Source organism: Coregonus lavaretus (assembly GCF_964263955.1).
Source record: "Coregonus lavaretus genome assembly, chromosome: 37".
NCBI lineage: Eukaryota > Metazoa > Chordata > Actinopteri > Salmoniformes > Salmonidae > Coregonus > Coregonus lavaretus.
This window is the reverse complement of record NC_140024.1, coordinates 6,135,216-6,151,467: the sequence shown is the minus strand read 5'-3', so window position 1 is coordinate 6,151,467 and position 16,252 is coordinate 6,135,216. Positions and strand designations below refer to the sequence as shown.

The 16,252-nt window shown below is 43.6% G+C and overlaps 1 protein-coding gene across 1 annotated transcript in view; it reads right to left on the bottom strand.

Annotated features, from left to right (window-relative positions):
- LOC311111901 (PHD finger protein 21A-like) overlaps positions 1–16,252 on the bottom strand; it is a 45,948-nt gene that overhangs the window by 11,196 nt on the left and 18,500 nt on the right. The window contains exons 6-7 of the mRNA XM_084154820.1: positions 480–653; positions 33–287 (exon numbers count right to left, since the gene is read on the bottom strand). Of these exons, the coding sequence (XP_084010946.1) occupies positions 33–287; positions 480–653 (429 nt within the window). The remainder of the gene's footprint in view (positions 1–32; positions 288–479; positions 654–16,252) is intronic.

Genomic DNA, 16,252 nt, shown 5'->3' with positions numbered 1-16,252 from the left:
TGAATGACATGTGGTACACACAGTACACTTACAACAATAGTGTTCTTGGAGACTATCCGAACCGGCTCCATTCCCTGATTGGTCAACTTGCTGGATGTCTGAAGGTTGATAGGTGCACTCAGTGAGTCAGGGTGACCTATGCTGGCCTTGGGCGTGTTGCTGATGGCTGTGACCTTGGCGACGGAGGGTCGCAGCGTCACGGCGGAAGCAGGCATGGTAGCGGTGGCAGCTTTCAGTACCAGAGGTAGAGTCTTAGTGGCGATGATCGGGGTGATCGTCATCGTGTTCTGTCCAGAAGAGAGAAGCTGAGTTGAATATGGGGCTTCCCTCAACAACACATAGCAACAGATTACTATTACAGCAGAGTGTGTGTGTGTGTGTGTGTGTGTGTGTGTGTGTGTGTGTGTGTGTGTGTGTGTGTGTGTGTGTGTGTGTGTGTGTGTGTGTGTGTGTGTGTGTGTGTGTGTGTGAGCATGTACCTGTGGTGTGCTCAGTTTGTCAGGCGAGGGAAGGGAGGGTGGGGTGTGGAGGTTAGGCAGGGCAGAGGCCTTCCCATCAGGCTGCACTGGGTGCTGGGGCTGCTGGTGGGCCTGGACCTCTGGATGATCCTGTTTCACCAGCAGCTCTTTCCTCAGCTGCTCCACCACCTTCTTCTGCAAGACAGAGGAGGAGACAGACAGATTTAAGTCGACAGAAGGAATTCAGAGTTTTCATGTGGATTGTGCTGTGCTAGAGAGGTATATACATAATGATGACTCAAACAAAACTGTCCAGTACCAGAATATCAAAAGCACTAAAAAATAAAAAATAAAAAAGACAAGCAACTGTCCTTGACAAATGTTATTCTTTACCTCATACAAACCCAATTCCCTCTGTTGCTGACTCAGTCATACATTTTTTTTTTATCTCCAATGGCAATAAAGGCACTGTTTGCCTAAACGTAATAGAAATGCTTTCTGCTTAAGGCAGAGGGAAGTGGTGAGGTAAATGGGAACAGAAAGGGTGAGAAGAGAGAGGAACAGCATCTGCCTCAAGTTAAATTCACACTGAAGAGAACAGCATCGGCCTCAGGTTAAATTCACACCGAAGAGAACAGTATCTGCCTCAGGTTAAATTCACAGCGAATTTTTTTTTAAATGGCCACATCGCGCACTGAACTAAAGCAATGGTGTAATCCAAACTCTGTACATTATCCAGTAGATATTTGAACAAAAAACTATGTTCCATGTTTCCACATTTTTTGTCTGACTAGACCTTATTAAAATTACATGAGGATTCTTTTCACACACATGTAGGTCTAAATCCTGTTAGAGTAGCCCTCACTGGGGAATACCAGGAAGTGTCCTGGAGACGTCTAGCTATCCCTTTGTTATGGCAAAAAGGCACAGATTTAGTATTATATGTTTATATATTAACCACAACCAACTACTACAGCTAAACATGAACAGAAAGCCAATGAGGATGAACAATCCTTTTAGCCTCCTGCACAATCAGTGCTGAAATTCAGTTTGGAATTTGGTCCAATAAAATACAGCCTAAACTGTTCTACACACACTGTGACAAAGCCACACAAGGCTCACCCCTTCCAGTTTGACAGCAAGCAAAGTGGCAGGTGTCCCAGATTCCCTCTGGCTACGGCACATAGGACACTTACCCCAGTCATGAGCAGCCTGCTTCTAGGCAAATCATCTGTGCCATCCCCCAACAACAGGTTTATACTGGTTCTGACACAGCAAGTCTCAGAGAGTTGCAAACATTCTCAATGATCTGCAATCTTACCCACACAGTGAGCATCAATCCTTTTCTGGTAGGCTCATAGAATGCTTTACGGTTTATAATTATTTCCTGCTTTCCTTTATGTCTAGAGAGCTAATTGCTGAACCATGCACACACACACACTCGCTCATTCACTCACTCACTCACTCAGATTAACACACATGCATAAACACACATCCACAAACAGTTTCCAGTTGCCAATTGGCCTGGCTTCAGACTAGTTTGCATTGCCTCTGGCACTGCCACTGCCTCTCACGGGCCAGCCAGGAGATAGGAGGACACGCATGATGAAGGCAGCACAATGAGACGCAGTTCATTCTCCCCTCACATTCACTCTATTGACGTATGCAGTGAAAGCGCTCCCCCTCTCTGCTGCCTGCGTCTGATAAGACGGAACAGTCTGACCGCTCTAGTTCACCTCTGTCCATTCACTCACACTCACTGCAGTGAAAAGTGAGCCAATGCCCTCTCAGAAGCCAAGGGCAGGCTGAGCCAAACTTCTTGGAGAGCGTTGCATCTGAACCAAGGGTAACTGACTGTCTACGTACATTCTGTCAGAGCAAGCAAAAACACGAAACTGTAGCTTTACAATGAAAATACAACCATTAATGAATAAATATAAATCCCAATAATGTATTTCTTTCTTACCTTTTATCTGACTTAGTACAGTATTGATCATGCTCTTTTTTATATATTTATTACTGGCATTGACAATTGTTATATTGATACTGCACTGTTGAGGAAAGAGCTTGCAAGTAAGCATTTCACTGTAATACCATTTAAACTTAATTTGATCCCCCATAGGAAAACAACCTTTATGTTTCTTTCTATTCATTGAAATCGAAAAAATTGTTTTATCAAATCATGCAGTAGTATGGAACAGCCTATTTTGGAAATAGATCTGACATGCACAAACACTCTCGGAGACCACATGAGAACTTCATCAATGAATAACCAAACACAGGCGTGTCTGAACAACAGGCCAACCTCATGAAATAAACAGCTCCAGGGAAGAGCAATAAGCATGAGGTTTTTAGAAGTGCTGTTGTGAATGACTGATGTGTTTGTGTGTTAGTTGAACATATGTGGATGTATCAGTACTAGCCAGTGCTTCCCCCTTCCATCCATGCAGTACATCCACCCTCTGATCTATAATCCCACCACTGCACACCTCTAATTTAATCTTTCATTGGGCTTGAGGTAAGGGTACTGTCAGCTCTACTAGAATATGCTGCTCACATTCCCTTATCCGTATCTCCTCTGCATCAGGCCTATTTAACTGCTACAGGCACTGCAGCTTTCCAAAAATTATTCAAAGATAGAGAAATGTGTATGAAGGACTAATAAGTACTGTTGTCACAATACCAGAATTTTTACTTCAATACCGATACCAGGTTTAGTATTACAATACTCGAAGCCATCACGATACTCAATACCAAAACGATACCACGGCAAATAAAGATGGTATATTAGCCAGTCAAAGAATGGCACTTGAACCAGACAGATAAACTCAGCTACTGCTCTGTTCAATCGTTGGGCATCTTTTGAGTTCAATATCATTACATTTGCATATAATATTTTTTACATACTTTTTTTTCTGAGACATCCATGTGTTTTGACTGATTTCATGGGGCTACAGATGACAAAAAATCTGTTTCCCTTCCATTTGAGATAATAGCATTCAGTTAACATGACATTTACATTTGTACATTTTAGTCATTTAACAGACGCTCTTATCCAGAGCGACTTACAGTTAGCACATACATTATTTTATCGAACCCACAACCCTGGCGTTGCAAACCTTTATGAATTATGTGCTTTATTACATAAATTCTTCAAAATTCACAAAAAGTGACGTTAGCTGATGAAGATTATCTCATAGAACAAAACGTATAAGATCTCCTAAGCCTGCGTTTACCACAGACCTTATTTTTGGCGTTGATCCAAAATCCCCCTAAAAACGGCATTCATTTTCCCCATAGGGTTTGTCCAACGGACCATGGTGGAGTTAGTGCCTACAAAAAGACGCCATTACTAATGCTCTCTATAGATAATCTTTGGGAGAGATGTGAGCGAGACACCAAATAAGTGAATGAATCATGTTTTTGGTGGCAATCAGTTTGGAAAATCTGCATATTTTGCCTCATGGTTGCATATTATCACAAACAAAGTACTAGGGTAGTGAATTGATGTTAGCTTTAGCTGTGAGCTAGCAAGGACATTTTGCTTACAAAGCTGGAAGCTACCAGTATCTTCTTCCATTTTAAAGTGTTCTAGCCTGTAATGGACTAGCCTGTTTGGCAAAAAGTAATTAACAGTTGCAACATTTCTACATGCCGTGTCGCATTATTCAAGTGTGTTAACTTCTGTGCAGCATGAGTGGGAGCTAACATGAGGCAGCCCAGACTCCCAGTGCAGGCTAGCAGTGAGTAAGTGGAGCAGGCAGGGTGATAGACAGGCTTGATTCGTGACACATTTGACAGAAGTACCGAAAATAACACAAATTCTAGTACCGAACAATATTTCATGTTATAGTATCGAAAAAGTACAGACGTTTCAGTATACCATGCAACACTACTAATAAGCACTAAAGGGTCAACATTGTAATTTCATAATCTGCTCAGTGCACTCCTGTTAAGCCTTGAGGACTGATGCACTGATTGCTCTTATACTTTGTGTTTAACTAATGATTTCGTTTTAAACCAGACTTTTACAGTCCGCTTATTATGAGAATTCTAATTAGATGATCGTGTAAAGGACTCTACATTAATTGCATTCTTTTTTAAAGTCAGTGTAATGCTTTAGCTTTGATTTGGCAAGGTCATTGATGCATATGCATGAGCTGCCCTTTAGTGCTCCACAAAGAAGAATTGGGCACATTCAATTGGGCGCTTTCTCTGCTGTTATTGCCATCAGCTACATTGAGTTGATGGACAAATAACTTTCTATGCCATGCACGCACACACACATGCACACAAATAAACAAATGTGCACGCACACGCACAAAGCAGGACAGCTGCCATGGTGAGACAGGTTTCATCAGAGACTACCCTTATGATTCTGACAGTTGTCCTTCTCAGACAACAGCTATCAGCCGCTAAGGTCTTGGGACATCTTGGGCTAATGCAAGACATCTTGTATCATCCTCAAATGTTCCACATCTCTTACACCACATACAGCTACAGTATGTGAACTACTGTCCTTAGGTGATTTTAGCATAACCATTCAGTGTTCTCTGATGCTCAGTAATAGCTAGACTAAGCTGACAGCTTTTCAGAGACCATTTTCACAGCAGGATAAGTTTCATTATGCAGAAGTCCTTGGGCATATGGTAGTTCAGCCAGCTACATTTCCTTTTGGGGTCTCCCTAGTGATGGAATGCTTTTTGTTGAGAGCGAACACAGCACAGCCCAGTATGATATGGTAAAAAACCTGCACAGGCAAAGATGACCTCCAGAGGGCACAATATGGTCACAGGTGTTACTGAACAGTGTCTTACAGCCTCTGAAGAGCGAAATCAAAGTGTTTACTTCTTTGATGGGGGACACTGTTTATCAGTTCTATGTACAGAAAATGTAGTCAAGGCTTAAATTATTAATTATAAATAAATAAGAAGTCAAAAGACCGGAATCTCTCAAAAACCAAAACAGGAATGGACAATAACATATAGCAAAATATTACACACAATCAGTCTGATATACTTTCTTAAAATCATTTGTTGAGAGACCATAGCAACAATTCCTTTCCAGTTATAGATTTCAACCACAAGTGAGTCAACTCCAGATGCTTGTTGGGGTGTTCGGAGGCCTTGCAGAAAGCCCTGTTTGTCTTCTGAAGTGCTGACTTGGCTGCTGAACATAGGGCGCAAAGCAGTGGTTGGCTAATCAGTGCTCAAGATGCGCTCACTCAGCACTCACAGCAGGGCGCCCTATAACTGGCCTGCCTCTCACTTTCTCTGGGAGGGTCTGTAGTTCACAAATTATACATGGTGGAAAGTCCAAAGGCTGCCTGCAGGAGAAAAATCTGAACCAATGCTCTGCTAAATGGTCTTCAGTCTCTGGCTTCACAGCATCAGCTGTTTCCTCTGCTAGCTTTCCTCAGGGTGTGTCAAAACCCATAGCGCATGTTTTAAAAAGTCCTTGCTTCATCTGCATTGCCGTTATTCAGTTATTTATTAGGTGACATTGTCAGACCTCTTTGTCATGAGTCCCCTACGACACTTCGATCACTCACTGGGATCTCTAGTGTGTGAGTGACAGGCAAGGGTAAATGGCACTACATCACACAGCCTTCAATGGCCATCCCCCTGTCAATGAGGACAGAATGCAGTCATTTCAAATGGCACACAAAGGGAAGGGGAAGCAGTGACTCACAGATGAGGTTCACTTTATAAAAACACAAGCTTCTCTATTTCCTATCTCATCTCGGGGGAGGGATATAACAGGTGAAAGGAAGGGGCATCTCCGTTCAGACCCACTCCTCCTCATCATGTCATGATGTAGCATGGAAACCATATACAGCAGATCTAGGCCAAATACTGTACATGTGATATATATACTGAACAAAAATATAAACGCAACATGCAACAGTTTCAACGATTTGACTGAGTTACAGTTCATACATTTTACAGTGGCCTTTTATTGTCCCCAGCACAATGTGCATCTGTGTAATGATCATGCTGTTTAATCAGCTTCTTGATATGCCACACCTGTCAGTTGGATGGATTATCTTGGCAAAGGAGAAATGCTCACTAACAGGGATGTAAACAAGTCTGTGCACAGAGAGAAATAAGCTTTTTGTGTGTATGAAACATTTCTGGGATGTTTTATTTCAGCTCATGAAACATGGGACCAACACATGTTGCGTTTATATTTTTGTTCAGTATACTTTTAAATGACTAACCTGAGCTTTATTTAATTTGCCCGGTACAAAGGAAAACCAATGGAATATTTTTTTGTGTTTTTTTGTTCTACTTACTTTTTTTTTTTTAAATAGTACTAATGATATTAATTACTGCATTGTTGGGAAAGAGAAAGCAAGAAAGGCATTTCACTGTACTTGTGCACGTGACAATCAAAACTAGAAACTTGAGTTTCTCAAGATAAACAGACTTATAAATGATGGCATCCAGTATTAATCATCAATATTCCCTAAGATTTCTCTTTCGCCATAAAAGTCGGATCCTGTGTATTGGCATTCTGCTATCGTCATTGGCTTAAGACCTGCTGACTCTGGCTTTCCTCTCCCTCCATAATCTCTTTCTCATTTTTATATTTAAATGTTTATCTTCCTCTGAAACAGGATAAAATGTGAGCGGCACATCTGGCGCTTCCCAGCCATGTGGAGGGAGGTCTGGTGGGGTTGGGGCTGCCTGCCTCCGTCCAGCCTGCCTCCTCTCAGCCTCTCAGGTGTGAGGATTTATCCCCCTGACAGTCTCCCCTCCCCTTTTGTGCTGATGGTATTTAAACAGCATGTTGAGCCCTTGATTGAAATTCCTCTCACACTACCTCTTGCCTCACAGTCCTCCCTCTCCCGCTCTCTCTCTCTCCCTCCCTTCTCTCTCGCTATCTCTCTGAGCTAGAACTAAACCCATCACAGACACACATTAACACGTTACAACTCTCCTCTCCTCTCGCTCCATCTGGGCAGATCCATATGACACATACAAAGCCTCCCTACTGCAGCCAGTGTGTGTAATTGTAACACATACTGGCATGCTTGGACATGCACGCACGCACACACACACGCACATACAAAGAACTACAGATTACATTGGGTTATCTGTCCACACACAGTAGCAGGGGTAGGGGTAGGCAACCCTGTTCCTGGAGTGCTGCAGGTACTGCAGGATTTTGTTCCAACTAGGCACCACACCTGACCAACTGAGCTAATTGATCAGTTCAGTGATTGCCTAAATTCAACCTACCTGGTCTTCCAGGTCGGTTCAATCAAAAACATGAAGTGCCTGCGGAACTCCAGGTGCCTGCGGAACTCCAGGTGCCTGTGGAACTCCAGGTGCCTGCGGAGCTCCAGGTGTCTGCTGAACTGCCTACCCCTGCAGTAGACTCCTCTTGCCTTTCTCAGTTAGACGCAGGGTTTCCCAACCCTCTCCTCGGCCCACCCAGACATTTCACATTTTTGTTTTAACCCTAAACTGGCACACCGGATTAAATGAGTCAACTAATCATCAAGCCTTTGACTAATTAAATCAGGTGTGCCAGTTTAGGGTTAAAACAATAATGTAAATCGTCTGGTGGGGCCCTGAGGAGAGGGTTGAGAAACCATGAGTTAGAGGGCTACTTCTGTCCTTTTGTTTCTTAACAAAGATTAGTGAGGAAGTAATAAACACCAGAGGATGCAATGCGTCAGCTACAATTATTCACTGCTCAAAAGATCCTATCAGCACACATACACACACAAATACACAACAGACACACACACATACGCAGTTACGCACACGCACACACAGTCAATTAGAAAGTACCAAGTGTGAGGTAGAGCTGTATTGTTTGGAGATTATTTTCACGCCACAGCTGTCTAATGAAGGCAAGGTCAAATTTTCACACTCTTTCACTAAAACGAGAGCACATTTCAACAAACTGACAGAGATTGTGTGCAAAATACTGAGAACATGAGCGAGTGAAAGATGATGACACTTGATATTGAGGATGAGACATTGAGTGTGACAGGAAAGGAAGAGCAGTGATCCTATCCTAGCCTGACTGTGCGTGACATCACGTAGCTCCTCCACACAACCCTTATGCCCTTTCCCTGTGCCTTTCATTATCACCCCGGTTACAGTTAAAGTGATAGTCAATTTCCCTAACTGTCAAACCCTCCGCTGCCAAGACAACGCTCTTCACAGAGGCAGAGTGACGAATGCATATTACAGTAAGTATGAGTGTGATTTAAAAACGCAGTCAGGCCACCTCAGTTGCACTATATTCTGGTGCTTTCATACGGTATCGATATCTATATCTACTCTGTTACATTGTTACTTGACATTATCACATGACATTATTAGTTACATTATGAAATTATTGCTTGACAATAGTCAAATGGTAGAGAGTAAATAAAATGGTGGTCATCCCATCAGTTTCATCTTCCTCTCACAAGAGCCTGAAGCTGGGGTTAAAGTCAGAGCTACCTTGGGATGGCATCATGGTAGTCGACAACAGGAGAACTGTAAAGGATCTGGGATCCTGGGATATTTACTATGCGGTTGTACATTAATGGTAGTCATTAATATCAATTAGCTGGGGAGCGTTAAACACAAGGCAGCTTGTATTTTAGATAGGAGTGGAGACAAAGAGGTTGAACAAGAGGGTGGTTACTAAATTATCATAAGGCCTCTAAAAGCATACACTAGCATATACGTAAAAAAAATATAAATTGATCAATTACATCCGATAAACGTGCATAGTAGTAGAGGTTGTAGGCTACAATCTGCCTTCCTTAAACCTCTGGCAAAGCATATCTACAGACAAATCTGCACAGTTCTGTTCAGTGTCAAATAGGATATGTGTCACTGCTATTAATGCAATCATGGCTGGCCACAGTACAGAGGTTGACCTCAGGAGGCACTTTCACATGTTGTCAGCCTTAAAGCTAAACATAACCCAGCAGACCTAGCTCTACACCCCCCCCCCCCCCATCAAGACCACAACACCTAGAGCTAGATCCCAGGGAGGCAACAAGAGTAAAAACTCTACAGTCTCCCCATAAACACACACACACAGCCCCTGGCACAGTGCACAGTGAACATCACTGCCAGAATTAAGTATTTACTCAGCAACTACATGCATCATGGGGTATGCGCTGCTCTCTTTTACTCAGTCAGTCTCTCAGTCAGCCACAGAGCGCTGTGAAAGTGGGTTAAGCAGGTATAAAACCTATTCTCTATCCAGACAGCACTGCTCCCTGCAGATACGCTCTAGTGGGGTGGGAGGAAGTGTAGGGCACTGAATACGAATCTACTTTCAAAGCACAAAGTGCTGAACAATGTAAACTGCCCCCTGAGCAGGAAAAGGATTAGCATTACCATGAATGTGTGTTTAATCTGGTTTATACTTAATTTCTAAAATCAATTTACTGAGTCCACCAGGAGCAGTGCTTTATCTGCTTTGAAATAGATAAAGCAACTAATAGTATTAACAATTGGGTGATTTGTTTATTTTCTTCTAATATTTACAAAATAATGTTTGAAATGTGATTTATAATCTTTCGTAATTACCTACACCATTTCTTGTATGACACATACTGCAAATCCTTCTTAGTACAGAATAGAAAACAATAGAGAGAACACAGCATCCATCTACCCACTTACTCAACAAGCTCATTGTCTGTAGTAACCTTCAAAGCTTTCTATAAAGCACATGGCACACAAACATGTTTTTATTCAGCCTGAGCAAATGTTAATCTACTGAGAGAATGGTGATCGTGATGTAAGTATCAGAGAACTAGCAGGTGGGGTCATTCGTTTTAAGAACACGCCAAGGAAAGCACACCCCAGGAGGTAGTATATAAGGCTCATTTCTGATTTCCACTGTATTAGTCAGACATCAAGGAGATTATCCCGGATTGTAGTTTTAGGTTTCCGGGGGCGGACAGAACAGGCCTGCAGTGGAACAGTGCGGGGGCATGTCTTAGTGAAACTCCTCCCCACACAGCTCCCAGAGAGCATGGTAGTTGGCCCCACTCTCCCAGTGACAGCCAGCCAGGCTGCTCCCTTTCTCCTGCTCTCCTCTGGCCTGCCACAGTCTCCTCTCCAGACCACAGAGCAGGGAGCATCTGTGTGGATGAGTGGAGCTGACATTCTAACACAGAGAGGCACCGTGCTGCTGGATTAAAGCATATCCTCCTGGCACACACACTCCCACCCTCTGCTTTCAAAACAGTGACTTAGCAACGTGCTGCCACAGCGCTTCTCAGGAATAGGGATTTTCAGATTATTTTCAGTTTAAAGAGAATAGACGCATTCTTCCCCCGTTAGCTTTTAAAGTGTTGAGGATGTTCTTTAAGGGTCTGTAGGGTAGAATGGAGGTGTAGCTACTTCACTAACCTTTGAACTGTAAGTGGGAAGTGGGAGGTCAGTGAGGGGGCTGGCTCTTTACTTTCCTATCTGAGACGGAGCTAGATGTCTATGGAAGATGTGTCATCACTCCCTGGGAGGTGACTGGAAGATCACTGACATACAGTACATCTCTACCAGCCACAGGTGCAACCCTAATCGCCCTACAAGCGCCCACAGAACAAAAATTGAAAATGTCTTGTCAGCTGCTCACGCCAAACACAAAGACTCTGACTCTGTGCCAGAAACAACCATATGGCTCACCTGTTGCTAAGGAACAGAGATCAGCGAACCCTGTGCAGACGGACTCAGGTACCTAACACAGAGAAGAAATAGTAGCCTACCTGGTGGGCTGAATGTAATGTGTATGCTTCTACTGTGTGTGTTTTCAAGGTGTGAGGAGGGGAAAGTACAACTTGATGTGTGATACTGCCTCAGTGTGTGCTAATAATTAAAAAGTACATTAAAAAGAGTCAGAATACTTCATTTGATGTACATTCAATTGGAAATTGCGTGAAAGAATGTTTGTCTGCATATTTTGCATTTAGAAGAGTGCAGCGGAGGACAACCTGATGTTGTATGCAGGAATTGTTTCGGTTCATTTTAGAGCAATACTGTGAAGCACTTTTAGTTTTCAGCTCTTTTTATGCCCACCCTTCTCTCTCCTCCCTACCTTCCTCTTCTCTTCCCTGGGCACACAGCAGAGACACACATCCAGACTCAATTGTTCCACGCATGGAGGAACAGCGGTGATAATAACTGGGCCTCGCAGCAGGGACTCTCGTTAGAGGCTGCAAATATAGCTCAGACTGAGTGCCAGATTACCCCCGCTGAACCAAGCCCAAACCAAACTTGCACCAGCCTTGAACCAGCCCCAAGCAGTCCTGAACCATCCCTGAAGTAGCCATAAAACAGCCCTGCCCAAAAATGCTCCACTAGCAAACCTGTGTCCCCAGAGCTGGCCAAAGACAGTGCCAACCAATATAAGGGCATAGCAAGTCTGTGTAAATCAATTTACAACATCTTGATAATGTATGTGACTCAAGAATAACAGTATTGAAAAGGCAAGTCATGAGATAACAATAGACGAGGAGCAGGTTTTTTCCTTGGCATCAATGGTTTTGTCCTTCCATTATCTAGCATATTATCATACAGTCTTTCTATTCGTCACGTTTTCACAAATGGCACAAGTGCAACTAGCTTATCAACAGCTGTGAGACTTTTACAGTGAGCCATAACGTCACATGTCACAGCCAGTCTGTCTGATTCCCCTCTATTCAGTACTGGGCAGGCCAATTGAGACCTGCCCAAGCATTCATCGCAGTTACATTTCTCTGGAACCACAGGGCTCCCCTCCTCATAAAATGGCCTGTACTATACAGACCATTGAGACAGTCAAAGAAAGGACAGACTGCAGCTAAATCGATTCAATTGTGCCTCGTTTCAGTGCCATGGATCATTATTTATACAGTGGAGGAGCTCAAGGTGTTTTATTATCCCTGGGTGGGAGCTAGGGAGCCACACAGGCAGACAGGTATTCCGAGACAATAGAGCTTCCTCATTTAAAAGGGAGCCAGCAGCCTTTTTTCTGAATTATGCAGGGAAAGTTGAATAGCAGAACTCTTAAAAGAGGAAGGGACCACCACATAGTATCATAAATACAGAATGCTGCAACTTTACTCCACTGCTTGAAACCTGCTTGAAAATATGGATAAATCCTATGCCAACCCACAAAGAGACAGCTCACTGACACACACAGCCTCCCTGGAGTACATTATCAGAGAAGGTAGGTTCAGCACTTTCTGCCTCCATGTGTCCCAGGTTTATCAGGCCAGGTCTGACCAGAGGTTGAACCCCTTTTATTATCACAGTCATCCTCAGCGGCATGCCTCTCAAAAGCCAATAAAATGTTATCTGTGGGAAAATGAGACAACTCTCCGACATCAGAGCTACCATAACGCTCAGAAACACAAGTCAAGCTACTGAGTCTCTAAAATAACTTCCCTCTTCCAGAGTAAAAATGATTTTCTTTATTTCAACAGGGAAGTCATATTGAGACTAAATTCTCTTTCACAAATGAGCCCTGCACAATACAAAAACAAGCACATACAACAGGCAAGTATAGATCAATATAGACAATATACACATTAAACTTAAATCCGTTCTACCTCATTTCTACCAGCATGTTAAATGTGCAACCAGGGGGAAAATAACTCTAGACCACCTTTACTCCACACACAGACACATACAAAGCTCTCCCTCGCCCTCCATTTGGCAAATCTGACCATAACTCTACCCTCCTGATTCCTGCTTATAAGCAAAAACTAAAGCAGGAAGCACCAGTGACTTGGTTAATAAGGAAGTGGTCAGATGACGCAGATGCTAAGCTACAGGACTGTTTTGCTAGCACAGACTGGAATATGTTCCGGGATTCTTCCGAAAGCACTGGCTTCATCAATAAGTGCATCGATGACGTTGTCCCCACAGTGACCGTACGTACATACCCCAACCAGAAGCCATGGATTACAGGCAACATCCGCACTGAGCTAAAGGGTAGAGCTGCCGCTTTCAAGGAGTGGGACTCTAACCCGGATGCTTATAAGAAATCCCGCTATGCCCTCCGACGAACCATCAAACAGGCAAAGAGTCAATACAGGACTAAGATTGAATCGTACTACACCGGGTCTGACGCTCGTCGGATGTGGCAGGGCTTGAAAACTATTACATACTACAAAGGGAAGCACAGCTGCGAGCTGCCCAGTGACACAAGTCTACCAGACGAGCTAAATCACTTCTATGCTCGCTTCGAGGCAAGCAACACTGAAGCATGCATGAGAGCATCAGCTGTTCCGGATGACTATGTGATCACGTTCTCTGTAGCCGATGTGAGTAAGACTTTTAAGCAGGTCAACATTCACAAGGCCGCAGGGCCAGACGGATTACCAGGACGTGTACTCCGAGCATGCGCTGACCAACTGGCAAGTGTCTTCACTGACATTTTCAACATGTCCCTGACTAAATCTGTAATACCAACATGTTTCAAGCAGACCACCATAGTCCCTGTGCCCAAGAACACTAAGATAACCTGCCTAAATGACTACCGACCCGTAGCACTCACATCTGTAGCCATGAAGTGCTTTGAAAGACTGGTCATGGCTCACATCAACACCATCATCCCAGAAACCCTAGACCCACTCCAATTTGCATACCGCCCCAACAGATCCACAGATGATTCTAGTTATTATTATTATATATATATATATTTTGTAGTTATTTAGCATACGCTCTTATCCAGAGCGACTTACAGAAGTGAGTGCATACATTTTTCATACTGGCCCCCCGTGGGAATCGAACCCACAACCCTGGCGTTGCAAGCGCCATGCTCTACCAACTGAGCTACAGGAGGCCTGTATGATGCAATCTCTATTGCACTACACACTGCCCTTTCCCACCTGGAAAAGAGGAACACCTACGTGAGAATGCTATTCATTGACTACAGCTCAGCGTTCAACACCATAGTGCCCTCAAAGCTCATCACTAAGCTAAGGACCCTAGGACTAAACACCTCCCTCTGCAACTGGATCCTGGACTTCCTGACGGGCCGCCCCCAGGTGGTAAGGGTAGGGTAACAACACATCTGCCACGCTGATCCTCAACACGGGGGCCCCTCAGGGGTGCGTGCTCAGTCCCCTCCTGTACTCTCTGTTCACCCATGACTGCATGGCCAGGCACGACTCCAACACCATCATTAAGTTTGCAGATGACACAACAGTGGTAGGCCTGATCACCGACAATGATGAGACAGCCTATAGGGAGGAGGTCAGAGACCTGGCCGTGTGGTGCCAGGATAACAACTTCTCCCTCAACGTGATCAAGACAAAGTAGATGATTGTGGACTACAGGGAAATAAAGAGGACTGAGCACGCCCCAATTCACATCGACAGGGCTGTAGTGGAACAGGTTAAGAGCTTCAAGTTCCTTGGTGTCCACATCACCAACAAACTAACATGGTCCAAACACACCAAGACAGTCGTGAAGAGGGCACAACAAATCCTATTCCCCCTCAGGAGACTGAAAAGATTTGGCATGGGTCCTCAGATCCTCAAAATGTTCTACAGCTGCAACATCGAGAGCATCCTGACTGGTTGCATCACTGCCTGGTATGGCAACTGCTCAGCCTCCAACCGCAAGGCACTAGAGGGTAGTGCGTACGGCCCAGTACATCACTGGGGCCAAGCTTCCTGCCATCCAAGACCTCTATACCAGGCAGTGTCAGAGGAAGGCCCTAAAAATTATCAAAGACTCCAGCCACCCTAGTCATAGACTGTTCTCTCTGCTACCGCACGGCAAGTGGTACTGGAGCGCCAAGTCTAGGTCCAAAAGGCTTCTTAACAGCTTCTACCCCCAAGCCATAAGACTCCTGAACAGCTATCATGGCTACCCAGACTATTTGCATTGCACCCCCACCCCACCCCAACCCCCTCTTTTACACTGCTGCTAATGTTCATTATTTATGCATAGTCACTTTAACTCTACCCACATGTACATATTACCTCAATTACCTCGACTAACCGGTGCCCCCGCACATTGACTCTGTACCGGTACCCCCTGTATATAACCTCCCTACTGTTATTTTATTTTACTGCTGCTCTTTAATTATTTGCTATTTTAATTTTTTTATTAAAAACTGCATTGTTGGTTAAGGGCTTGTAAGTAAGCATTTCACTGTAATGTCTACACCTGTTGTATTCGGCGCATGTGGCAAATAATATTTGATTTGATAAATACACATTCAGATACAAAACACAGTCATTTAAAATGAACACTTTCTTCATTATAAAAATCAGTTGTGTGAATTGTCCTAGGGACTTCAAAGCATCCAATCGAAACATATTTTGGAGATTATTTGGCGGGCTTCCTGCACAACTGCAAAAATCAGACTGTAGCCTTGTCACAGCCAGGTCAGCAGTCGGGGCAATTGCGTACATAATAGTATCACCAGCATATTGATGAAATGTAAAATTTTTAACAGATTGACCAATAGCATTTATATAAATAGTAAAAAGAACAGGTCCTAGTATCGACCCCTGCGAAATGAATGGCATTTTATTTGAAATCCAAAAAGTGAGCTTTGTGTACGTTTTTTACTTCTTCGTTACTTCTTATCAAAATGTTGAAAGGACTGTGCTGTAAACTCAGATTATAACACTTCACACTGACACATAGATACAGTACTGAGAGACTAGTGTGGAAAAAAACTGTAAATGGGGGACAGGGGAGAGTTAGGAAAAAAATACAGGAATCAATAACAAAATTGAACTTTTAAGGTTTTTCAACTGTGCTAAAGACAATCCCAGTCCGAAATCAATGGCTGGATCATTGCAGCATGATTTATATAAGTACAGC